Below are 25,460 nucleotides of genomic sequence, written 5' to 3'. Positions count from 1 at the left end.
CTGCTAGCGGAAACAACCCCCATGCCTCCACCTTTTCTATTACCTTAACAAGATCTATAAGATCTCCCCATATTCTTCTGAATTCTAATGAGTATAATCCCAGCCTACTCATTCTGTCCTCATAATCCAAACCCCTCAACTCTGGAATCAACCGAGTGAGTCTCCTCTGCACCCCCTCCAGTGCTAGTATATTTCTTCTCAAGTAAGGAGACCAAAACTGCACACAGTACTCTAGGCGTGGCCTCACCAGGACCCTATACAGCTGCAGCATAGCCTCTTTGTTTTTAAACTCCATTCCTCTAGCAATGACAGACAAAATTCCATTGGCCTTTTTAATTACCTGCTGCACCTGCAATCCTACTTTTAGCAATTCATGCACAAGGACATGCAAGTCCCTCTGCACAGCAGTGTGCTGCAATTTTTTATCATTTAAAAAATAGCCCATTTTACCGTTATTCCTACGAAAAATAGATGACCTCACACTTATCAACATTGTACTCCACCTGCCAGGCCTTTGCCCACTCATTTAGACTATCTATATCCCTCTGCAGACTTTCGTTGTCTTCTGCACATTTTGCTCTACCACTCACCTTAGTGTCATGTGCAAATTTTGACACACCACACTTGCTACCCAACTCCAATCATCTACATAAATTGTAAACAATTGCGGTCCCAATTCTCCCTGGGGCACACTACTAGCTACTGATCGCCAACCAGAAAAACACCCATTTACCCCTACTCTCTGCTTTCTACTGGTCAACCAATCCTATGTCCGGGCCAGTACATTACCTGTAATACCATGCTACTTTATCTTATACAGCAGCCTTTGCTGAGGCACCTTGTCAAATGCCTTCTGGAAATCCAGAAACACTACATCCAGCACACACACACACACACACACACACACCCCTCCCCCCGGTGGGCGCGCGCACACACACACACACAAATCTACGGGCTGAATCTGTATTTGCAGATACGTTATGTTTTGTTCAACAAGCTCACAATTTATAGACTGTCAATCATGTGGTGTTTTATAAATTTCTACTTTAGAAATAAAACCGGTCTGACTCCAAACCAAAACACAAACAAATTCTAAACAAGGCCTCACAGCTAACATGCCCTGTCTGACCTAAAATGTCTGCTTTACACTAATAAAACCTTTATTTCTCTCAGGACAGTGACTTCAAAGGAATTTGGGGACGTCTATGTCCATATTAACCAAGTATAATCTTTTGATTAAAATTTAATAGCATCTTAGGTTTGTTCAGGACATCAAGTCATGTGACCCTTTGATCTTTTACTTCTAAGTTCTGTATCTGATACTACTCTCACTAACATCTGAAGGAGGACTAAGGCTCCAAAAGCTTGTGTTTTCAAATAAACCTGTTGGGCTATAACCTGGTCTTGTGTAATTTCGGACCTTGTTTTCCTTAAGAGCAGAGAAGATTGAGGGGGGGTGGGAAACCTGATTAGGGTGTACCAAGTTACGGATGGCATATAGCAGATAGGAAGAAACCTTTTACATGAGTGGATAGGTCAATAACCAGGAGGATTACATTTACGAGAAAAGGCATGTGGTTTAGAGCAGATTTAAGGAAAAATCATTTACCCAGAGGGTGTTGGTTATCTAGAAAACATTGAGGGAAAAGATGGTAGAGGCAGGAGCCATCAAATCATTTAGTATTTTATATCATCACTTGATGATCATGCAAATACTGCTAAATGATCTGATGGCTCCTGCCTCTACCATCTTTTCCCTCAATGTCATAGCGTCAACACTACAAGCCACATGCTGCAAAACTGGACTACAGACCTTTTAAATTTACTCATGGGATTTGGGCATCACCCTAGCAGTTATTGCCTAGTCTTGGCTGCCCTTGAGAAAGTGATGAGCTGCCTCCTTGAACCGCTGCAGTCCACTTCGCGTAAGCAGACAATGTCATTCGGGAGAGTGTTCCACGATTTTGATTCTGACACTGAAGGAGGTCGTCAATGTGTGCGCATGTGGTGCAAATCAAGTGGGCTGCTTTGATGATGCCAAGCCTCTTGAGTGTTGTTGGACCTGTACTCATCCAGGCAAATGGGGAACATCTATCACACTCCTGGTTTGTGCCTTGTAGGTGGTGGACAGGCCGTGGTGAGTCAGGAGGTAAGTTCCTCACTGCAGGATCCCTAATTTCTGTCCTGCTCTCATAGCTACCTTATTTATAACTAATATAGTTCAATTTCTGGTCGATGGTAACCTCCAAAGTGTTGACACTGGAAGATTCAGTGACAGCAAAGCAGTGAATGTCAAGGGGCAATGGTTTGATTCAGGCTTGTTTAAGATGATCATTGCTGGACACTTACGAAGCATAAATGTTATTTGCCACTTTTCAGCCCAAAGTCAGACCTTACCCAGATCTGGTTACAGGAACACAGGTTCTACTCCAGCCTAAGGAGACTGTCTTGTGCGGAGTTTGAACCTTCTCCCTGTCTGCGTGGGTTCCCACCAGGTGCTCTGGTTACAGTCCAAAGATACGCAGGTTAGGTGGATTGGCCATGCTAAACTGTCCCGTAGTGTTGAATGTTCATCACGATAAATGCAGGGTAAGGGGGATTGGCTGCTCTTTGGAGGGTCAGTGCAGACTCTTACGAGCTAAATGATCTGTTTCCACACTGTCGGGATTCTATGATTTAGGCATGGACTGCTTCAGTATCACAAAAGGTGCTCAATATTGTGTAATCAACAGTGAACATTCCCACTTCTAACCTTACATTAGAAAGATCATTAATGAAGCAGCTGAAATTGTCAGCAAAAGACACTACTGAAGAATCCCCACAGATGTCCTAGAGCTGAGATAACCTACCTCTAATAACCACAAGCACCTTTCTTTGTGCTTGATTTGGCTCCAACAAGCTCCAGTTCTGCTGGAGCTCTAATCAACATTTGGTCAAATGCTGCAGTGATATCAACGACGGTTACTCACATCTCACCCCTGGAATTCAGCTGTTTTTCAATGTTTGGACCGATGCAGAGATGTCCTGGCAGAACCCGAACAGCGTTGATAAGTATGAGCTGCCTGTTAGCAGTGGTTGATGAATTTGAATTCAATAAACAAATGAATAAATATTTTAAGAATCTGGAATTGTGACTGTGATGCCAACTATGAACTGCTGTTGTTGGAAAAAACCCACCTGGTTCACTAATATTCTTTAGGGAAGGAAACTGCTGGCCTTACCAGGACTGGCCTACATGTGACTCCAAACCAACGGGCTTGCACTGAACTTAGCAATTAGGGGATACATGCTGGCCTAGCCAGCGAAGCTCACATCCTGTGAATGAATTAAAAAACCTTCCATGATGATTAAAAATTATTAGTGGTATCATTACTGGTCATTGGCAGGGTTAGATTTGTCCTGCTTTTTGTATAAAGGACATAGCTAGGCAATTACCCATATTGTTGTGCAGATGCCAGTGTTTTCGCTGTAATAGAACAGTTTTGGCCTGGGTGCGGCATATTCTGGAGCAAAATTCTTCAGTGAGGAGGTGGGAGATGCAGGCACAGTTACAATACCTAATAAATATTTGGACAGATAAATGAACAGGAATGGTTTAGAGGGATATGGACCAAATGCAGGCAAGTGGGACTCTTTAATTATGGAAAACTTGGTCTGCATGGACAAGTTGGACCGAGGGGTCTGTTTCCGTGCTGCATGACTCTATGTATCTACTATTGCCAGAATGTTGTCAGAGCCCATAGTCTTTGCTGTACCCAGTGCCTCCAACTATTTCTTGATATCATGTGGAGTGAACTGAAATTATCTGAAGACTGGCAGCTGTGATGCTGAGAACCTCTGTAGGCAGTGGAGATGGATCATTCCCTTGGCATTTCCACCTAAAGAATTTTACGAAAGCTCCAGCCTTACCTATAGCATTAAAGGTGGTGTTCACCCATCACTGAAAACGGAGATTTTACAGAGCCATCTTCTCCAGCAAGTTTTATTGTTCACCACCACTAAATGTGGACAGACTGCAAAGCTTGGATCTTATCCATCAGTTGTGGAATTGCATAGCTTTGTCTATCACTTGCTGCTTATGTTGTTTGGCACACAAATGGTCCTACTTGGTACCTTCACCAAGTTGACACCTCATTTTTAGGTTTGCCTAGTGCTGCTCCTGGCATTCCCTACTGCATTGTTCATTGAACAATGATTAATCCTCTGATTTGATGGCAATGGTACAGTGGGGGTTATGCCAGGCCATGCGGTTGCAGATTGTGTTGGAATACAATTCTGCTGCTATTGATGGCCTGCAGCACCTTTGAACTTTGTCTTCACAAGGAACTGTATGCTGGTCACTCTTATCGATACTGCCATTAACACATGCCAATGACAGAGTGGTGAGGATGAGGTCATGCATTAGTTCCCTCACCACCTGCCACAGATCCAGTCTAGCAGCAATGTCCTTGAGGACATGACCAGCTTGGTCAATACTGGTAGTCCTAGGCCACTCTTGATTGGTGGAAGATTGACTGAAGTCCCCAACGTAGAGCGCATATTGCACCCTCACCACTCCCGGCAATTCCTCCTAGTGTTGTTCAACACAGAGGGCCAGCAAATCATCTGCCAAGGATTGAATACGGCAATCATAAAGGGACTTCCTTGCCCATGTTTGACCTGATATCATGACATTTCATGGGATGCAAAGTCAATGTTAAGGACTTTCTGGGTAGCTTCCTCCTGACTGCAAACCACTGCCACCATTATTTCAGAGGTCATGATGGTGTCAGCTAGGACTTTGTCTGAAAGGAATGATTCCATCAGCATGAAACAGACTGTTGCTTGACTAGACTAAGAGAAAGCTTTCCAAATTTTGGCCCAGATGTGAGTAAGGATGACTTTTGCAGTGTCAGAGCTGTTTGTCACTGCTGTTTCAGAGACCTTGTTCAACATCAGGTGCCTCGCCCGGTTCTATTCCAATTCTCCTTTCTAGTAGTTCATGCAACTGAATGTCTTGCTAGTCAATCACATTGCTGTGGGTCTGAAGTCATATGTGGGTCAGACTAGGTAAGGATTGCAGCTTTCCTTCTCTAAAAGGCATTAGTAAATCAGATTGGCTTTAAGAACAATTAACAGTGGTTTCAGAGTCATTGAATCCAGCTGCCCAGAACATTATCCAAGCCTTTCGCTTACTAATTCAGTGACAATACTACTAGGCCATACCCTTCTGGGTAGATAGGTGTTTGGTGACCAGCACATACGTGATGGGCTGAATGGCATCTTTCAGTGCTGTATAACTCTTACTCCTGAATTCTCTCTCTCCTTCCTTAACCTCCCTGTGACTTTATAAATGTCCCAACTCAGCTGTAGCTATCCCACAACGTAGGATGTGGCAACGCAGCCCACTGTGGCAATGCCAACAAAAATTCCATCTACACCAATCCATTTTTCCAGATTGGTCTGTATCCTTGGCAACAAAAGTGAATATTTAAATACTGTTTCAAATGTTCTACATGTATCTATCTCAACCACCTTTTCAGGCAGTGAGTTCCAGACTCCCATTATCCTCCAACAGAAGTTCTCAACTCTTGTTTTAGCCTTCTACCTCTTACCTTCAATCTATACCCACTGGTTACTGACCTCTCTGCTGAAAGAAAAAGAGTGTGTTCCTCACCAATCAGTTGTCTATTCTCTGGAAGTATTGTCCTTGCCTGATTCTATTCTAGCCTATTCCCATACAACCCGTAATTGCGTATACCATCACTTAATACAGATATTTATAAAGACAGAGATATTCAGTCTACACACTCAACTCATTCTCAACCACAAGCAATTCTTTGATCACATCAGCTAAGTTTACACTTTCACACAGCCAACACCCAATTTTCCACCACTTCTTCCAACCCGTCCACTGCCTCTATGGTCAAACTACTTCTACATGACCAATTTCAGATGAGCCATGACTCCTCCAGTTAAACCCAGACAGTATAAATACATGGCGGACCACTGTCATGCTCTGGCTACCAACTTTAATCACTGTCCTCAGTTTCTTCAGACTCATCACAACCCAGCTGCATTTCAAATCTGCCTGGAAATTGGCTCAAACCACAACTTGATTCGGGCAAGAGTGTCATCTCCTAAGCCTAAGGCACAGAATGGATGATCAAAGAGCATCAATTGCAGTACATACAGTGTAAATAGCCTGGATGGAATTGTTAGGATATTGGTGAAGATCCACAATTCGGATTAACATTGCATTGTTAGTGTAGTAATGACTCAAGGCACTTCACGGGAGGGGACACTAAATATAATCTGACATGGAGCCACACAAAAACCTATCAAAGAAGCATGTTTAGAGGATGGCATTCAAAGAGGAAGCAAATAGGGTCAGAAAGGAAGTAGCAGAGCTTAAAACCTAGACAGTTGAAAGCACAGCCATCAATGGTGAAGCAAATTCAATTTTTTTTTGGGGGGGGGGGGGAGGAGGGGGGTGTGCGGGCGGAGGGGGAAAAAGAAAAGAGGGGGAAAGGCGCTTTTTGGAAAAGCATAGAGATCCCAGTGGATTGTGGGGCTGGAAGATATTGCAGAGCTAGAGAGGGAGAAAATCACAGAGGCATCTGAAAAGAAGAATGAGCATTTTTGAACAGAAATGGATTTTAAATTGCTGGACCTTGAGGCATTATAGGTCACTGAGCACAGTGGAGGGAAGGAATGGAACTTGGTGCAAATTAAGATATGAGTAGAGGCAATTGGGAGGATGGGACACTGGATATAAATCATGTACATAGATACTAAGAGATGTGAGTGATGACTTTAGAATCAGACAAGTGTAGGCAAGACCAAAGGGGGTCACAGAAACAGGAGTGGAAATACTGTCAGGTATGGTATAGAGTCAACGGTTCAGGTCAGGGTCAAGTAACATGCCAAGATTACAGAAATCAGATGCAGTCTCAAACTTGTACAGAAGTGGGTGACAAAGAATGTGTTAGGAATGGGAGACTATAGTACTGGATATCTGTTAAGTACTGGCACACAATGAGGGTCAATAAAAATCAAGGTGGGTGCCAGCATTAACAAAAATGCATGTGTTTACATGAGTGTAATGAAGCTAATAGAAAGTAATACAATATTGACAAATATAGTACTTACAATTGCCACCAATGAGAGACTCAATTCGTTCTCTGCGTCTCTGTCGCAATCGGTGAACCATAAAGAGGAGCAACGACAGGATAAGGAAGGAAGAGATGCAGCTCACAATCAAACGCATTCCACTTGCCATAGAGTCAAAAATACTGTTGCTATCTGTGGACATAGAGATTACAGCGGCACATGACTCACACAGATACTGTCACACATGGTCAGCAATACTGACAGAAGACAGTGCTGATATATTCCAAACAACAGCCATTTTAGAAAGTTGTCCATGAGAACTGAGAATGGGGAGGGCCTGCATTCTTTCGAGTCTGAACTAAACCCAACACAAGGGGAGGAATCAAAAATAACATCACACAATTGGACATTGGAGTATAACCGCAAGTATTAATCTAAACCAACCAAATAGCAAGACTCAATTGATTAATTCATTTAAAACCCAAAGCCAAATTGGTCATTTATAACTTCATTAAAGTCAGTGCTCCACTTAGCAACCAGATTGCGGAGATAACATTAACATAAATAACGTGGACAATGAATTAGAGCTGAACTGTTTTGGGTAATAAGCAAAAACATTTTAATTAACCTCCATGTAAATAAAGGGCATCAGCACAGGAGAAGCAACTGACTTGGGGGGGTCCTTATTCAAGTAGAAAATTAATAGTATAATAAATACAGACATGGCACAGTAACTCAGACCCGTGGAATATACATTTTGTGGACAAGTGTTCTGGACAACCCCAAGTTCAGGAAGAGTCGGCAGACATCAGCTGATTTTTAAACTTCAGCAGCAGCCAGTGTCAATGGTCAGCATTTATTGCCATGTCAGTTGCCCGTGAGAGGGTGTGGTGAGCTGCCTTCTTTATGTGCTGTAGCCCAATATGTTGTAGGTTGACTCATAAATGTCATTAGGGAAGGAGTGCCAGGATTCTGACCCAGTGACAATGAAGGAACAGTAACATAATTCTGAGTCAGAATGGTGAGTGGCTTGCAGGGGAATTTGCAGGTGGCTGTGTTCCCAAGTATCTGCTGCCATGACATTCTAGACGGAAGTGCTCATGGGTTTAGAAGGTGCTGTCTGAGGATCTTTGGTCAACTTCTGTCGTGCGTCTTGTAGATAGTACATGCTGTTGCTACTGAGCAGTGGAGATGGAGGGACTGGATGTGTTGCCAATTAAGCAGCCTGCTTTGTTCTGGATGTTGTCAAACATCTTGCGTTGTTGAAGCTAAACCCATTCAGGCAAGTGGGGAATATTCAATCACACTCCTGACTTGTGCCTTGTAAATGGCAAACAGGTTAGTGGTTAGTTACTTGGCTCAGTATTCCTAGCTTCTGACCTGCTTTTGTCGCCACTGTTTAAGACAGTTGGGTTTCTCATTAATGGTAACCCCCATGATGTTGATAGTAGGGGATTCAGTGATGGTTACACCATTGAATGTCAATGGGCAGTGTTTAGATCATATCTGATTGGTGATGGTCAGAGCCTGGCACTTGTGTGGCATGAATGTTACTTGCCATTTGCCAGCCCAAGCCTGGATACAGTCCAGATCTGACTGCATTTTAAAATGATAACAAAGTGTGAAGCTGGATGAACACAGCAGGCCAAGCAGCATCTCAGGAGCACAAAAGCTGACGTTTCCGGCCTAGACCCTTCATCAGAGAGGGGGATGGGAAGAGGGTTCTGGAATAAATAGGGAAAGAGGGGGAGGTGGACCAAAGATGGAGAGAAAAGAAGATAGGTGGAGAGGAGAGTATAGGTGGGGATAGGTCAATCCAGGGAGGACAGACAGGTCAAGGGGGCGGGATATGGTTAGTAGGTAGGAAATGGAGGTGCGGCTTGAGGTGGGAGGAAGGGATAGGTGAGAGGAAGAACAGGTTAGGGAGGCGGGGACAAGCTGGGCTGGTTTTGGGATGCAGTAAGGGGAGGGGACGAGCTGGGCTGGTTTTGGGATGCAGTGGGGGAAGGGGAGATTTTGAAGCTTGTGAAGTCCACATTGATACCATTGGGCTGCAGGGTTCCCAAGCGGAACATGAGTTACAGTTCCTGCAACCTGCGGGTGGCATCATTGTGGCACTGCAGGAGACCCATGATGGACATGTAGTCTGAGGAATGGGAGGGGGACTTAAAATGGTTCGCGACTGGGAGGTGCAGTTGTTTATTGCGAACTGAGCAGAGGTGTTCTGCAAAGCGGTCCCCAAGCCTCTGCTTGGTTTCCCCAATGTAGAGGTAGCCACAATGGGTACAGTGGATACAGTATACCACATTGGCAGATGTGCAGGTGAACATCTGCTTAACATGGAAAGTCATCTTGGGCCTGGGATGGGGGTGAGGGAGGAGGTGTGGGGGCAAGTGTAGCACCTCCTGCGGTTACAGGGGAAGGTGCCGGGTGTGGTGAGGTTGGAGGGGAGCGTGGAGCGGACAAGGGAGTCACAGAGAGAGTGGTCTCTCTGCAAGGCAGACAAGGGTGGGGATGGAAAAATTTCTTGGGTGGTGGAGTCGGATTGTAGATGGCGGAAGTGTCAGAGGATGATGAGTTGTATCCGGAGGTTGGTGGGGTGATATGAGAGAACGAGGGGTTCCTCTTGGGGCGGTTGTGGCGGGGGCCGGGTGTGAGGGATGTGTCGTGGGAAATGTGTTCTCGACCACTGCGCGGGGTAAGTTGCAGTCCTTGATGAACATGGACATCTGGGATGTGCGGGAGTTGAATGCCTCATCCTCGGAGCAGATGCGGCGGAGGCGGAGGAATTGGGAATAGGGGATGGAATTTTTGCAGGAGGGTGGGTGACAGGTGGTGTAAAATGGACTGTTTCAGCACCTGAAAGTTCTGAATGATGCTGAACATATGCAAACATCAGCAAATATCCCCACTTCTGATCTTAAGATGGAGGGAAAGTCATTGATGCAGCAGCTGAAAACAGTTGGGCCTATGACACTACCCTGAGGAACTCCTGCAGTGATGTCCTACAGCTGAAATGACTGAGTGCCAACAAACACAACCATCTTTCAATGTACCAGGTATGACACCAACTAGAGAATTTGCCCTCTGATACCCAATGATTCCAGTTATGCTAGGGCTCCTTTACACCACATACAGTCAAATGCAGCCTTGATGTCAAAGGCTATCATTTACTTCTCCTCTGGAATTACGTTCTTTTGTCCATCTTTGAACCAAGGCTGTAATGAGGTCAGGAGCTGAGTGGTCCTGACAGAACCCAAACTAGGCATCACTGAGCAGGTTAATAAAATGTGAGGCTGGATGAACACAGCAGGCCAAGCAGCATCTCAGGAGCACAAAAGCTGACGTTTCGGGCCTAGACCCCTCATCAGGGCTCTGATGAGGGGTCTAGGCCCGAAACGTCAGCTTTTGTGCTCCTGAGATGCTGCTTGGCCTGCTGTGTTCATCCAGCCTCACATTTTATTATCTTGGAATCTCCAGCATCTGCAGTTCCCATTATCACTGAGCAGGTGTTGCTTGAAAGCACTGCTGACGATGGTTTCCAGATGATCAAGAGTAGGTGGATGGGCAGTGACTGGCTGGGTTAGATTTATCCTGCATTTTCTATACAGCATAAATCTGGATAATTTCTTCTGAGGAAGGTTCACCAGACCCGAAACGTTAACTCTGTTTTCTCCTCCACAGATGCTGCCAGACCTTCTGAGCTTTTCCAGCAACTTTGTTTCTGTTCCTGATTTACAGCATCCGCAGTTCTTTTGGTTTTAAATTGACCACATTATTAGGTAGATGCCAGTGTTGTAACTGTACTGGAAGAGCTTGGCGAGAGGAGTAGCAAGTTCTGGAGCACAAGTCTTCAATATTATTGCAAGAACGTGGTCAGAGGTCATAGTCTGCAGTATCCAGTGCTTCCAACTGTTTCTTGTTATCAAGTTGAGTGAACTGAATTAGCGAAAGACTGGTATTTGTGATGTCAGGGTACACTGGAGGATGAGGTGGATCATGCGCTCAGCACTTGTGGCTGAAGGTTGCAACAAATGCTTATCTTTGGCTTTTGCACTGATATGTTCGGCTCTTCCATCATTGAGAATGGCTATATTTGTGGACCCTCCACTAGTGAGTTGCTGAAGTGTCCACTTCCATTCATAACTGGATATGGTAGGTCTTCACAACTTAGACATGATTCTGTTGGTCACTTAGCTCTGTCTATCACTTGCTGTTTATGCTGTTTGGCATGCAAATAGTCCCGTTTGGTAGCTTCAACAGGTATGCCTGATGCTGCTTCTGGCATGCACTTCTGCAATCTCCATTGAACCAAAATTGATTCCTGGCTTGACTGTAGTGATTCAACAGTTCTTTAGGCTAGAGTAAGGAATGCCTTGAGGTTCCCAAAGGTTAGCCCTGCTCTTCCTGATGTATAGTAATAACCTAGTTTTATGACTATAAAACACAATTTCAAAATTAGAAAATGGCATAAAATATGGCTGCATTGCAAACTGTAGGAAGATTAGTGATGAACGTCAAGAGGAAACAGGCTGGGAGAATGGGCCGAATAGTGGCAGATGAAGTTTAATTTATAAGTGTAAAGTGATTTATTTTGATCAAAATAACAAAATAAAATTCAACTTCTAATGGGAAAGCACAACAAAGGAATTTGGAGATGCACATGCACAAATCATACAAGATGGCAGACAGGTTAAGAAAGTGATTAACAAATAGTGTGGAATTCTGAGCTTCAAATATAAAACGCATAGAGGTTACGTCAAATACACAGTTCAGCCTAATCTGGAGCAGAATCCAGTTCTCGTGGCTGCACTTTAGGAAGGTTTGATGAAGCGGAAAAAACATTCACTAGAATATTTCCAGAACATAGCTTGGAAAAGCTGGAGCTGTTGCAGTAGTAAAGATTTGATAGGGACATTCAAAACTACAAGTGGTCTGGTTTGAGTAGCTAGAGGCAAACTGTTCCCAATGGTGGAAGAATCAAGAACCAGAGGACTTTACTGCCATACAGAATAAATGTCCTCTATAAATAAAAACAAGTGCCACAAAAGTTCCACAAGTGAGTTAATAAAAAAACTCCTTTGAAATGGTGATCTTGTGAAACAGTCTGATAAGTGTAAGATCAAAAGGTAGGTAAGAATCTTAAGTTGTCAGTATCAGTAGACATTACCATTACACAAGCTTTGTGGATACAAAGTCCGATCTTTAAAAGATGAATATCCTATATCATGAAGTGTGGCACTCCCACTGTGTAAAACAGACTTATTAACTCAAATTTGCATACCTAGGAGGCATGATTTAGGATGATCTGTTGCAGAATTATATTCAGTCATAATCTGTAACCTCATAGCCTTATATATTATCCACTCTACCACTTCCATCAAGCTAAGAGATCATACTCTCAAAACACAGTCCAAAACGTCCATGCCAAGTAATCATCCTAATATGACCTACTCCCATTTGCTAGCGTGTGGCACATTTCCCTCCAAACCCTTCCTATTCATTTACCCATCCAGATGCCTTTTAAATGTTGTAATTGTATCCACCTTCAGCACTTCTTCTGGCAGCTCTGCACAAACAAAGTTAGCCCTCAGGTGCTTTCTAAATCTTGCCCCTCTCACCTTAAACCTATGCCCTCTAGTTTTGAATACCCTCATCCTAAGGAAAAAAGACCTTGGCTATTCAGCCCTTCTATGCACCTCATGATTTTATAAACCTCAATAAGGTCACTCCTCAGCCTCAGATGCTCCAGGGGAAAAAAAAAATTCCCAGCTAATTCAACCTTCCCCACAACTCAAAGTTGCCAGTCCAGACAACTGAAGTAGTTTGAGTTTAAAAGCCACAAAACCTGGACAAGTTCTGTCTCAGGCTTCAGCTGATATGCGGCAAGAAGGGCGAGATGACGGCTTAGCGGAATTATCACTAAACGGTTAATCCAGAGACCCAGGTAATGTTCTGGGGACCTGGGTTTGAATCCCGCCATGGCAGACGGTGGAATGTGAATTCAATAAATATCTGGAATTAAGAGTCTAATGATGATCATGAATCCACTGTCGATTGTCGGAAAAACCATCTGGTCCTTTAGGGAAGGAAACTGCCATCCTTACCTGGTCCGGTCTACGTGCGACTCCAGACCCACAGCAATGTGGTTGATTCTTAACTGTCCTCTGGGCAATTAGGGATAGGCAATAAATGCTGCATGGCCAAAGACACCCTCATCCCATGAATGAATAAAGAAAGAAACATCCACACTACACAAGTACCAGGCAACAACCATCTCCACAAAGGAAAATGTAACCACTGCCCTTGACATTTACCACCTGTACATTACTGTTGCTGAATCACCACTGTTAAAATCTGATCCAACAATGCCTTGGTTTGGAATTCTCGTCCCACAACACAGAGCAAGAAAACATGGGCTGAGGTGAAAACATGGCAGAGTAGGGGACTCAATTACTAGGGGTCATGAGTTCAAAGTGAGAGGAGGAAAGTTTAAGGGAGATATGCATGAAAAGTTCGGTGGGCGGTGGGTGCCAGGAACGTGTTGCCAGCGGAAGTGGTTGACACAGACACGTTAGCGTCTTTTAAGATATACATGGATGGGCAGGGAGCAAATGGACACAGACCCTTAGAAAATAGATGACAGGTTAGACAGAGGATCTTGATCGGCGCAGGCTTGGAGGGCCGAAGGGCCTGTTCCTGTGCTGTAATTTTCTTTGCTCTTTTTTGTGTCACCTGCAATGTGATTGGAGTTACGGAGCAATAACCCCATCACTTAAGCAGGTTACTAGAGTTTGCAAATTAAAAAAAAACTTGCATTTATGTAACATCTTTTCTGATTTTAAGTTATCTAAATATTTTCCACAGTTTAAAAAATCCAGCATTTAATCTACACAAAGCAATGTGATAATGACCATATAATCTGTCTTCCTGGTGGTGGTTGAAGGATAAATATTGGTGAGGACATCAAGACAGAGTCCGCTGTTTCTTTTAGAATCATACCATAACTATTTTTATACCCACCTAAGTGTCATGTGTAACAAATTGCTGCAATTTCTTGACTGAGGTTTAAAGCCACAGACTCAAAAGGAGCTACAATTAATACATTACAGGCCATTCCCGTTACATACACAATGCCTTTGATGTCTGTTTTGTATGGACATTCTCTCACCTCCACTGAACACATCTGTTTCTTCCAGTTTACCAATAAGATTCTGGCACTTGGCAAACCCCACCTGGGGACTTGTATCTCATTGTGACCCACATCAAAGCCCAAAGAATGTGTAGTTTCTCACCTCACTGTCTCCTTCCTGTCCAACAATCTTCAGGTTCTTAACCCCAGTCAGTGCTCCCCTGCTGCACTCGAGGACCTGCATTCACTCACGCATCACATGTGCGCATTTGAACAATGGAGCGCGAGACAGGAAAGTGTTGCCCCTGACCTGCTTTACCTGGGTCCAGGCAGGTGAATTTGCAGCATTCCTTTGGGTCCTTTTCATAGTGTTGACAGCCCTGGGGCCGCTCACACAGAGCGGCCACACACATTTCTGGTTCGCCATTGTGGCAGGTGCAGCTCAAACATGGGTCGTTCCCCTTTGGAGTGAAATACTTGCCCTCATCCACCACGTTATCTTTTATATCCACACAGGTTTGACCTAGAAGACAGGCATGTAGTGAGAGGCAAGTTACCCATTACAAAGTTGTAACCCTGTCAATTAAGCCTCATTATTTAGAACGGCTCAATGTTCTTCTCATCCTTGAAAGTTGAGAGCGCTATGCAGGAAATTTGGAGAAAAGGCAATGTGCTTAGGTAAAATTCCACATCTTCAATTAGCTAGGTATTGAGTTCCCAGCTCAGTGCACCCAGACCTATAAGCCAGTTACATTATCACCACAGAGACTGCAACAGCTGATGCAAGTACTAAGAATGTAAAACAGGGAAAGACTGCAGGATGTTAAGAAGTCATGAGCTAGATTAAAAACTGCTCACGTTCAAAATAACAAGCCCAAAACACGCAGTATTTACTTTGATGCAATATCTATTGTCCACAGCACATCAAATACATACAATGGTCTTGCACACTGTTGCAACAAATTTACACTCCCAGTCATGAACTTCAAATATTTCAAGTTCTCTCAAAATTTAGTAATTTTGTTTAAATTTTAGTAAACTCTCCAACCCTTACAGTGTTAAGCAGGGTCTTGTTCTGATGACTGTAAGTTAAGTCTCTCCTGTCTCTCTGATGCAATACCTTTGGAGATTTGGCTGGCCTCTGCTTCAGTCAAATAAGAGGTGTTTAACTTGCCTTGTTTGCTCTTTCGTAAAATGTCTTTTCATAAACTCATCATATTCTTTCCAGGTTCCCACCCCTCCTGGTGCTTCCTTCTTGCTTATTTTAGAATCTCCGTGTCAGACATCACATCTGATCCAAACAATTATATCCGAGTCCGTGCTAAGGTTGGGAGTCCATGCTGACTTCACCCAAGGCACAGAAGGTAAGATGAAAGGAGGGAAAATCAACATGAAAAGAGTGGAAAAAATGAAGTATATGGAGCAGATGACCTCCAGCTGTGGAGTCCTACTCTGGCACTGGCTTGTTAGATCACTTTTTATTTATTTATCCCCAAGATTTTGTACTTTTGTACTCAAGATAGTGTTAAAGTCTGTACTGTTGGGCTTTTTATTTATTCATTTTTCGAAGTTTTCCCTAAGAATTTGTACTTAAAAATGTGTACTAAGATACCACTGTACCTAAGATGGGACTGTAAGTAGCAGCTTATAAACTTTTCACTGTACTCATGCGAGTTATGCAAGGAGTCAGAGAAAAGGAGTGAGATTCTTAATGAGTACTTTACGTCAGTATTCACTGAGAAGAGGGACATAACGGATGTTGAGGTTAGGGATAAATGTTCGATTACTCAAGGTCAAGTTGGCATGGGAGGGTGGGTGGGGGTAGTGTTGGGTATTCTAAAAGGCATTAAGGTGGACAAGTCCCCAGGTTACTGAGGGAAGGGAGAGAGGAAATAGCTGGGGCCTTAACAGATATCTTTGCAGCATCGTTGAGCATAGGGGAGGTCCCAGAGGACTGGAGAATTGCTCATGTTGCCTGCTTGTTTAAGAAAGGTAGCAAGAATAATCCAGGTAATTACAGACCAGTGAGCCTGACGTCAGTGGTGGGGAAGCTGCTGGAGAAGATACTGAGGGATAGGATCTATTTACATTTGGAAGAAAAAAGGCTTATTAGTGATAGGCAGCATGGTTTTGTACAGGGTTGGTCACGTCTTACCAACTTGATAAAATTCTGCGAGTAAGTGATAAAGTTGATAGATGAGGGAAGGGATGTGGATGTCACATACATGGACTTCAGTAAGGCGTTTGAACATAGAACAGTACAGCACAGTACAGGCCCTTCGGCCCACCATGTTGTGCCGTGGAATAATCCTAATCCAAACATAAAATAACCTAACCTACATTCCCCTCAATTCACTGCTGTCCATGTGCATGTCCATCAGTCGCTTAAACGTCACTAATGACTCCGCTTCCACGACTACCACTGGCAAACTATTCCATGCGCTCACAACTCTATTTTTGATAAGGTTCTCCATGGTAGGCTGATGGAGAAAGTGAAGTTGCATGGGATCCAGGGTGTACTAGCTAGATGATGGACAGAGAACTGGCTGGGCAACAGGAGACAGTTGTAGTGGAAGGGAGTTTCTCAAAATGGAGAACTGTGACAAGTGATGTTCCTCAGGGATCCGTGTTGGGGCCTCTGTTGTTTGTGATATACATAAATGATCTGGTGGAAGGTATAGATGGTCTGATTAACAAGTTTGCAGATGACACGAAGATTGATGGAGCAGCTGATAGTGAAGGGGACTATGGGAGAATGTAACAGAATATAGATAGATTGGAGAGTTGGTGGAGAAATGGCAGATGGAGTTCAATCTAGGCAAATGCGAGGTGATGCATTTTGAAAGATCCAATTCAACAGCAAACTACATGGTAAATGGAAAAGCTCTGGGGAAAACTGATGCACAGAGAGATCTGGGTGTTCAGGTCCATCGCACCCTGAAGGTGGCAATGCAGGTTGACAGAGCGGTCAAGGCGGGATACGGCATGCTTTCATTCATCGGACTGGGTACTGAGTACAAGCGTTAGCTGGTCTTGTTAAGAGTTGTATAGGACTTTGGTTCAACCACATTTGGAATACTGCGTACAGTTCTGGTCACAACATCACCAAAAGGATGTGGACGCTTTGCAGAGGGTGCAGAGGAGGTTCACTGGGACGTTGCCTGGTATGGAGGGCGCTAGCTCTGAAGCAAGGTTAAGTAGATTAGGATTATTTACATTTGAAAGATAGACATTGAGGGGGTACCTGATTGAGGTCTACAAAATCATGACAGGTATAGACAGGGTGGACAGCAAGAAGCATTCCCTTGCTCCCTTCGCCCCCCCACACCCCCATCCGAGTGGGACTCATTTACAAGGGGAGAGGGGAAAAGTTTAAGGGAGATATGCGTGGAAAGTTCTTTATGCAGAGGGTGGTGGGTGATGCGTGCCTCGAATGAGTTGCCAGCAGAGGTGGTAGAGGTGGGCACAATAGCATCATTTAAGATGTATCTAGACAGATACATGAAAGGGCAGACAGCAGGGGGATACAGATCCTTGGAAAGTAGGCAACAGGTTTACGTAGAGGATCTGGATCAGCGCAGGCTAGGAGGGCCGAACGGCCTGTTCCTGTGCTGTAATTTTCTTTGTTCGTCATTGTTCACTGTTCTTGCAAATACATGTGACAATAAAGCTAATTGTAACAATAGCTAACAGGTTTTCTCTCACATTGTTGACTTGGGACTTCATATCCTTCACTCATGTCCCCAGAATGCAACACCCCAATACTTCCCTGCGTATGATATACAAGAAAATCTAATTATGAAATCCGCAAAAACACAAACATATCTGTTATTATTTGATCACTTGCTTCTTCAATAATAAGGTACTGGATCAGTACCTTCAGTGTGAGTCTGCACCTCGACAGAAGTCAGAGAACATTCAGATTTCCCAAGTGAGCACTGCTCACCCATCTATTCAGTGTGACTGCACATTATGAGCAGATATGTGCTACTTACCTAGGATAATATCACCAGCGATGGACTTAGTAACACTAACCCTGAATAAACCAGTTCACCGCACCCCCCAAACAAACTGGAAACTAAGCCACACTAACCTTGTACTTCACTAGTCTCAGGTAGGATGTGTATAGGGATCTACTTTAGTCTATAGCTTCAGAAGAAACAAAAACACGAGTTTTCTCAACACCGTCAAGGTGACTCAGCCTGCGGAGGGGTCAGGACAAATTGAATTTGTACTCTGAAATGAAAAGGAAGAGGTGTGGTGGAGTGGCCTATCCTGTAGTTGCGCCCTTCCAAAACACAACATTGCAGTCACATTCCCTTGGGTTGGTTCATCACCATCAGGGTTTTGGGTGCAGCTGGTGAACTGACAGCTACTGATATGCAGATATTCCCAAGAGCATACTCACTTCTCTTGCAAAGAAATGCTGACTTCTCATTGCAGTTCTCTGCATACCAGCTGTGCAATCCACGGTGCCGTAGGCTGGGCAAGTGGGAGCATTGCAGCTGAGCACATAACACATTCTCCTGTTCAGAGATGGTCATCCCAAAGAATGTTACCTTCTCTGGGGGAAGGAAGACTTCGGAGGAACCTACAGAAGGAAAAAGATATCACCAAAGCTGCGAAATACAGCGCAACATGCATTTATAAACAAAAATAGGATGCAGAAGATGGGTACATAATGGGAGAACCAGGGAGGGGTTTGATGGAGGTGTGGGGCCATGTAAGGAGTATCAGATTGGACAAAGGTGTTGTGAATAATTTGGCATCCTGCATACTCACTGCTCTTGTAGGCTACTTCCCATTGCCCCTGGAGGGAAGTGTGACTTCGGTTGGTTACCATGTATTGATAGCCAACCCAGAATCTGGAAAACAAACCATTCAGAAAAGAGATAAGAAATTAACTATCTTCACCTACAGCACGACATGCAAATAGTAATAATAAAATTAGTAATAAACTAAGGTTCAAGGAATAAGAGGCTCAAATTAGCTTGTATAAGAGGCTAAAGGATAGACAACAGCATGTAAAGCATTGGTCTTCAGACCAGAGAACAGTCAACAGTGATGGTCCTGAAGGGTCAGTGCGAAGATGCATTTTGTGCTTTTTTGCCCTAAATTATTAAGTCAAACCTTAGAATGCAGAATGAAGTCTCTAAACTTGTTTATAAACCGAGCTTGGAGTGACCAACAGTTCGGTTGACACTAATCAACTGCATCATGACATAGAATAGATAGGGCAAAACAGATTGCTCCATGGATAGCCTACATTGGCTTCTTGGGCCAAAGGTCCTCATTCCATTGTAATGACCCTGCAACTCTATTGTAACACTCTGGAGCATCAACGTTAGGAACCAGCCCCCACATCACTTAGCCTGAAGCACCATCCCATTTATTTTCACTTTACCTATTACCCATTCTACTTTGATAATGCCCAGCCAAGCTCCAACTGGAGTCCCATTTCTCACCACCACGGTCCCTGGTTCACAGCTGCACATTTCATCATGCCTCCTTTACCTGCTCCACTCCCAACTGTATCTGCTCTCCATGCCCGCTGTCCTCCCACCTTGACCTATCCCTTGTAAGTTTCCCTTCTCTCTACCCAATCTTCCCAAAACTGATTTTTTAATCTTTATACCTTCCTTTGCCTACAGTCTCACCTGCGCTGGTCCTTGCGGCTCACTGGTCGCTCCTCCAGGTCCCACTCTTCGGCCAGGATGAAGCGTAACTCCTGATCGGTCGTGAAAGTGGCCAGTGATCCATTCACTTGCTGACACATCTGGACAGCATCCCAATAGTTCTCGCTGTTTAAATACACTCTGTAACAGCTCGCTGTCCCTTCATAGTGATGCCAGCCAGTTGGGCACTTCCCTACCAACAACAAAAGGCTAAGATAACAAAGTGTGAAGCTGGATGAACACAGCAGGCCAAGCAGCATCTCAGGAGCACAAAAGCAAGGCTAAGAGTTTGTTCAGCTCTTGTATTACAGCAAATGGAGAAGGACGCAGTATACAAAGTTCAGCAATAGGTGCATAATATCCAACTGAGAAACACCCTGCAACATTTCAGTACAGAAGACCATTCAGCCCTTCGATTCAGTGTTAGTTCTTTTGGTCAGCAATGACATTAGTCTCAGTCATTCCTCCTTTCCCTAAAATCACGATCTTCTTTACTTCTTTATCCAATTCTCTTTTAAAGGCTTCTACCAAATCTAGATGAATCATGCAGTGCCTTCCGAATTTTAAAGTGTGAATGAGTATTATTGACTGTTAGAATCAGTTTCCTTTCATTGACTTGATCAAAATAACTTGATTAAATATCCTCATGGCCTGCTCTGCTCTAGCTCAGTTGGTTGAATGGTTGGTTTGTGAAGCAGTATGATGCCAATAGCCTGAATTGAATTCCCATCTCTGACTGAGATTACCATGAAGGGCTCTCCTTCTCAACCTCTCCCCTTACTTGAGGTATGGAGGCCTCAGGTCAGATAACCATCAGTCCTCGCTCTCTAGTAAGAGAGCTGCCCTTTGGTCTGGTAAGGCTATGGTGACACAAAAGAGTACTGTTTATTGGGTTATCTAACCTCGGGCTACAGTATCGAACAAGCTTGTTGTTTTATCACAGAGTTCCAGTGCTGGTTACCTGCCTGTCACGACAGCAGTATACCAACCACAAAGAGAGTCGACACCTGCTGAACTAGGCCCCACTCCCAGTGAGGTACAGCATTTTCAGGAACTGTGCCCTAGTGACAGCCAATACTTTCAAAAAGTATTCCACAGAAAAGGTCAAGGCTAGTGATTTCAAAGGTAACTGGCAGGTAGAAAATATTCTAACATTGAACTGAGATTGATCCCAAACTGGTAACTAGTGACAAATATAAGAGATCCATCTGGGCTAAGATCAAAGGCTAGAATGGTAACCTACGTTCCAATTGAAATGGCTGGCCCATGTTAACAGGGTAAAAGCGGGTGTCCTCAGCTCCTCTGCCACGCCCATGTTTCAAGTCCACCGTTTCCTTCATGCGATGTATCTGATGATCGCCAATTATACCTGGCAGGAAAAGATAGCATTTACAGAAATAAGGGCAACGGTTCTCTCCTCCTCCAAAAACATTCAATGCACAACAACATCCCAATGTTCTAAAGTAATACAAGAGACTGGAACACAGGTATCACAGAGGTAGGTTTACATTAGTGCATTAAAAGAGGAAAGATTAGACGAAAAACACAGTGGCTTTTTTGGGGGCGTGCTCTGCAGAATTAAGTTGAAGTTGCTGATAGCTAGGCTGCCAATGGCAATGGAAGACATGCAAAGGGATAAATTGCAGGTGCGTGGACATCTTTTGAGGATTATGGAGTTGGAGAAGATTGCACGTTAAGGAGGAGTGAGGCCACAGAGGAATTTAATAACTAGGGTGAGAATTTTAAGGGATTGTTCATGGGGGAGCCAATGTAGCCTGAAATGTGATAGGGATTCAATGCAAGCAAAGGCATAAGCAACAAAGCTTGGGATAAGTTATAGTTTATGTAATGGATGATGGCAGGCCAGGTGGGAAAGACCAGGATAGTCAGGTTTAGACATAACAAAAGAACCAGTTTGTTAACTGTGTTGAAGTGTTTATCTAATGAGGAAAGGCTGAACTTTTACTCTTTGGAGTTCAGAACAACTAGAGGCCACTTTATTGCAGTGCACAAGGTTCTGAAGGATATTGACCTGATAGAGATTAAATTGATGTTTCTCCTCACGATGTGGGAATTTAGGACAAGGTGTCACTTTTCACAATAAGGGGCTTTGCTCCTGGAATATGAGCTGAAATGGAGAGACAGCAGTTCCTGTAGGAAATACCTCAACGTCTTGGGCAACAGATAGAGAGGGGGTGAGGCTGAAACCTCCACTTGTGTTCCAGGAGGGCAAACGAATGGACCCAAGGGAGACAGAGTGTGGGCAAAAAGTCTAAGGGTGACATCTCCAGAAATCTGCAAGTTTATTGGTTGGTGAGAAGCTGTTGTGAGAGAGTCTAATCAGCTTAAAATGAGGAAAATGTATCATTTATAAAGAGGTGGCTACATAGATTTTAGTAAGGAATGCTTCCAAAATTAAGTCAAAGTAAAATGAAATTACACAGTAAGCCAAAGGAAATAAAAGTTATGTAACTGAAGCAATGTTAAAATACGAGTAAGATTTCATGGTAAGTCAATATCTATTAATTGTAACAAACAATTTTCAAGTTACAGGATGGCAAATCAGCCAGATCAAATACAGTGCACATTCTACGATGTCCAGGCATAAAATATACCCCAACACAGTTAATGACTACACAGGTTTGACCTCTGTGTTTTGAAATTTGAGTACTGGCGAGATCTCTACTCGGCATTTACAAGGCAGAGAACTTGTAGATAGCAAGATGTGGGCATGCCCAGACAATAGGTTTATGAGCCTGAAAGGAATAGAGACTACCAGGCTCTCTGATGAAGGGTCTAGGCCCGAAATTTCAGCTTTTGTGCTCCTGAGATGCTGCTTGGCCTGCTGTGTTCATCCAGCCTCACATTTTATTATCTTGGAATTCTCCAGCATCTGCAGTTCCCATTATCTCTGATATCTATAAATATCTCGCAGGTCTATTGTGCTTGCTAATCAGCATTTTCTGCTTGGGAAACTAGCAAAGGCATAGTTCCTCAGAAGAATGCTGCCAAGGACAAAACTATACAACTAAAGGCATCTTGGCAGTACAGATTTCTTTTTCTTTATTCATTGACAGGATGAAGGCGCCACTGGTTAGGCATTTATTGCCGATCCCTAATTGCCCAGAGGGCAGTTAAGAGTTGCTGTGGATCTGGAGTCACATGTAGGCCAGACCAGGTAAGGATGGCAGTTGCCTTCCCTAAAGGACAATAGTGAACCAGATGGGTTTTTCTGATAATCGACACTGGATTCACGGTCATCATTAGACGCTTAATTCCAGATATTTATTGAATTCAAATTCTACCATCTGCTGTGGCAAGATTCGGAACCGGGTCTCCAGTGCATTACCTGGGTCTCTGGATTAACAGTCCACTGATAATACCACTAGACCATTGCCTCCCCATGATGGGATGAAAGAAAAATGGAAAGGCATCATTGATAGAGGAGAATCCACAATCAGGTATTTCCGGCTGCAATAAACATGACTTCAGGGTCGTGTGTTGCCTCCCTGCTGCTAGAGTCAAGGCCATTAATGAGTGGCTTCAGGTCATCCTTCTAGGGGAGTAGGATCTGGCAGAATGCATGCTTCATGTTAGTACCACTGACATTAGTAGGAAAAAGAATAAGGTCCTGACAGTAGATTTCGGAGAGTTAGGAAGAAAATTCAAATGCAGGACCCCTACAGCAGTGAATTTAAGATTACTCCCAGTGCCACTTGCTAGCGAGCGTGAGAACAAGAGTATCTATTAGTTAAATGTTTGGCTGGAGAACTGGTGTAGAAGGGAAGGTCGGATTTCGATAGGACTGAGATCAATGCTGGGCCTGATGGGCCTGTACAAGGTGAACTGGTTATATTCTTAACAGGATTTGGACTGACATCTTCACAGGAAGATTTGCTAATGGTATTGGGGTGGATTTGAACTAGATTGTTAAGAGGATGGAACCTTGAGGGGTAACTCAAATGGAAAGAGAAAACCTAAGGCGACTAGAAGTCTAGAAGCAAAAATGAGCATCAACTGTGTCTCAAATGCAGACTGCAAAAGATAAAGTTAAGGATAATCCACTGGAATGCAAACAGCATTTCAATAAGAAAGTTGACCTAAAGGCACAAATGGTTATGATATAATTGCCATAACAGAAACATGGCTGTCTGGTGACTATGATTGAGAACTGAATATTCATAAACATTTGACACTTAAATAAGACAGATGAGAAGGAAAAGGTGGAATTGCACTGAATAAGTGAGATAGGATCGATGCATCAGTGAGGGAGGATCTCAGTTCAGAAGAATGATTTGTGGAATGTGTTTTGGTGGAGCTAAAAACAGCAAGGGCCACAGGCATGGGTTCTAAAGAAGTCATATCAAACTCAAAACATTAACTCTGTTTCTCTCTCCACAGATGCTGTCAGACCTGCCAGGTTTCTCCAGAATGTTCAGTTTTCTTTGCTACAGGCATTGGTTTTGTCACCAAATAGTACTGGCAGTGTAAGGTATGGTATTAATCAGGAGATGAGAGAAGCAAGTATCATGGGAGACTTCAACTTGTATGTAGACTGGGTGAATCAAAAACACTAAAGTTGCAGAGGATGAATTTCTGTAGTATTGTACAGCAACACATTGAGCAGCCAACTAGAGGACAAGCTACTTTAGATCCAGAATAATGTTAATTAGCCCTTTTTCATCACAATTTGCTGCAAATGAACCTTTAGGCATGGGAGACCACAATATGACAGAATGTTACATTTACCTTTAAAGTGAGGTAGTTTAATCTGAAGCAAGGATGTTTTGAAATTATGAAAGCATAAGGCATAAACTAGCTAAAGTGGACTGAGAAAATACATTAAAACGCAGGCTGTATATTGACAATGGGCTGTTTTTAAAAGGAACAATCACATGGCTTATAGCAACTATACATGCTTTAAAAGTGCAAAAAACTCAAAGAAATTCAGTTAACTGTGGTTGAGAAAAGTCAAGGATTGTATAAATAAGTCTTATAATTTTGGCCATAAACAGTAATAAATGTAGAGGATTGGGAAGTTTTATGATAATAGAAAAGGAAGTACATGAAACTGATGAGGAAAGAACAGAATATGAATGCACCCAAAGCAATAAAATAAAACTGAACTGTGAAAATTTCCTAAAGGTATGCAAAAGGAATACATTTACCCAAGACAAATGTCAGCCTTCGACTGGCACAGCAAACAGGATTTATAATTGGGAATAGAGAAATTGTAGAAAAGTAAATGGTTACTTTTGTGTCTGTTTTCATTGAGAAAGGTGCAAAAATTAGATATCCAAGTGACAAGAAATAATGAGGAGCTGAAGTAATCTAGTATTAATAAAAAGGTTATTTTGGAAAAATTAATGGGGCTGAAAGTTGATAAGTCCCTAGAACTTGATAATCTATATCCGAGTTATGCAAGGAGTCACAGAAAATAAGTGAAATTCTTAATGAATACTCTACATCGGTAGTCACCGAGAAGAGGGACATGACAGATGTTGAGGTTAGGGAGAGATGTTTAATTACTCTAGGTCAAGTCAGCATAAAGAGAGGGAAGT

At 43.3% G+C, this 25,460-nt stretch overlaps 1 protein-coding gene across 4 annotated transcripts in view; it reads right to left on the bottom strand.

The window, feature by feature from the left end:
- The window catches only part of dgcr2 (DiGeorge syndrome critical region gene 2), a 105,624-nt gene that overhangs the window by 5,885 nt on the left and 74,279 nt on the right, over positions 1-25,460 (bottom strand). For 3 of the 4 annotated variants that reach the window (XM_048555938.2, XM_048555937.2, XM_048555935.2), the window contains 6 exons: positions 21,143-21,268; positions 19,882-20,092; positions 19,007-19,089; positions 18,633-18,815; positions 14,535-14,747; positions 7,132-7,284 (listed from right to left, as the gene is read on the bottom strand). In XM_048555938.2, coding sequence (XP_048411895.1) covers positions 7,132-7,284; positions 14,535-14,747; positions 18,633-18,815; positions 19,007-19,089; positions 19,882-20,092; positions 21,143-21,268 — 969 coding nt within the window. The remainder of the gene's footprint in view (positions 1-7,131; positions 7,285-14,534; positions 14,748-18,632; positions 18,816-19,006; positions 19,090-19,881; positions 20,093-21,142; positions 21,269-25,460) is intronic. The other variant, XM_048555936.2, reaches the window with a different exon arrangement.

This window comes from Stegostoma tigrinum, chromosome 26 (genome assembly GCF_030684315.1).
Source record: "Stegostoma tigrinum isolate sSteTig4 chromosome 26, sSteTig4.hap1, whole genome shotgun sequence".
Lineage (NCBI taxonomy): Eukaryota > Metazoa > Chordata > Chondrichthyes > Orectolobiformes > Stegostomatidae > Stegostoma > Stegostoma tigrinum.
The sequence above is the reverse complement of the archived record's forward strand: the minus strand, read 5'-3'. Positions and strand labels throughout refer to the sequence as shown.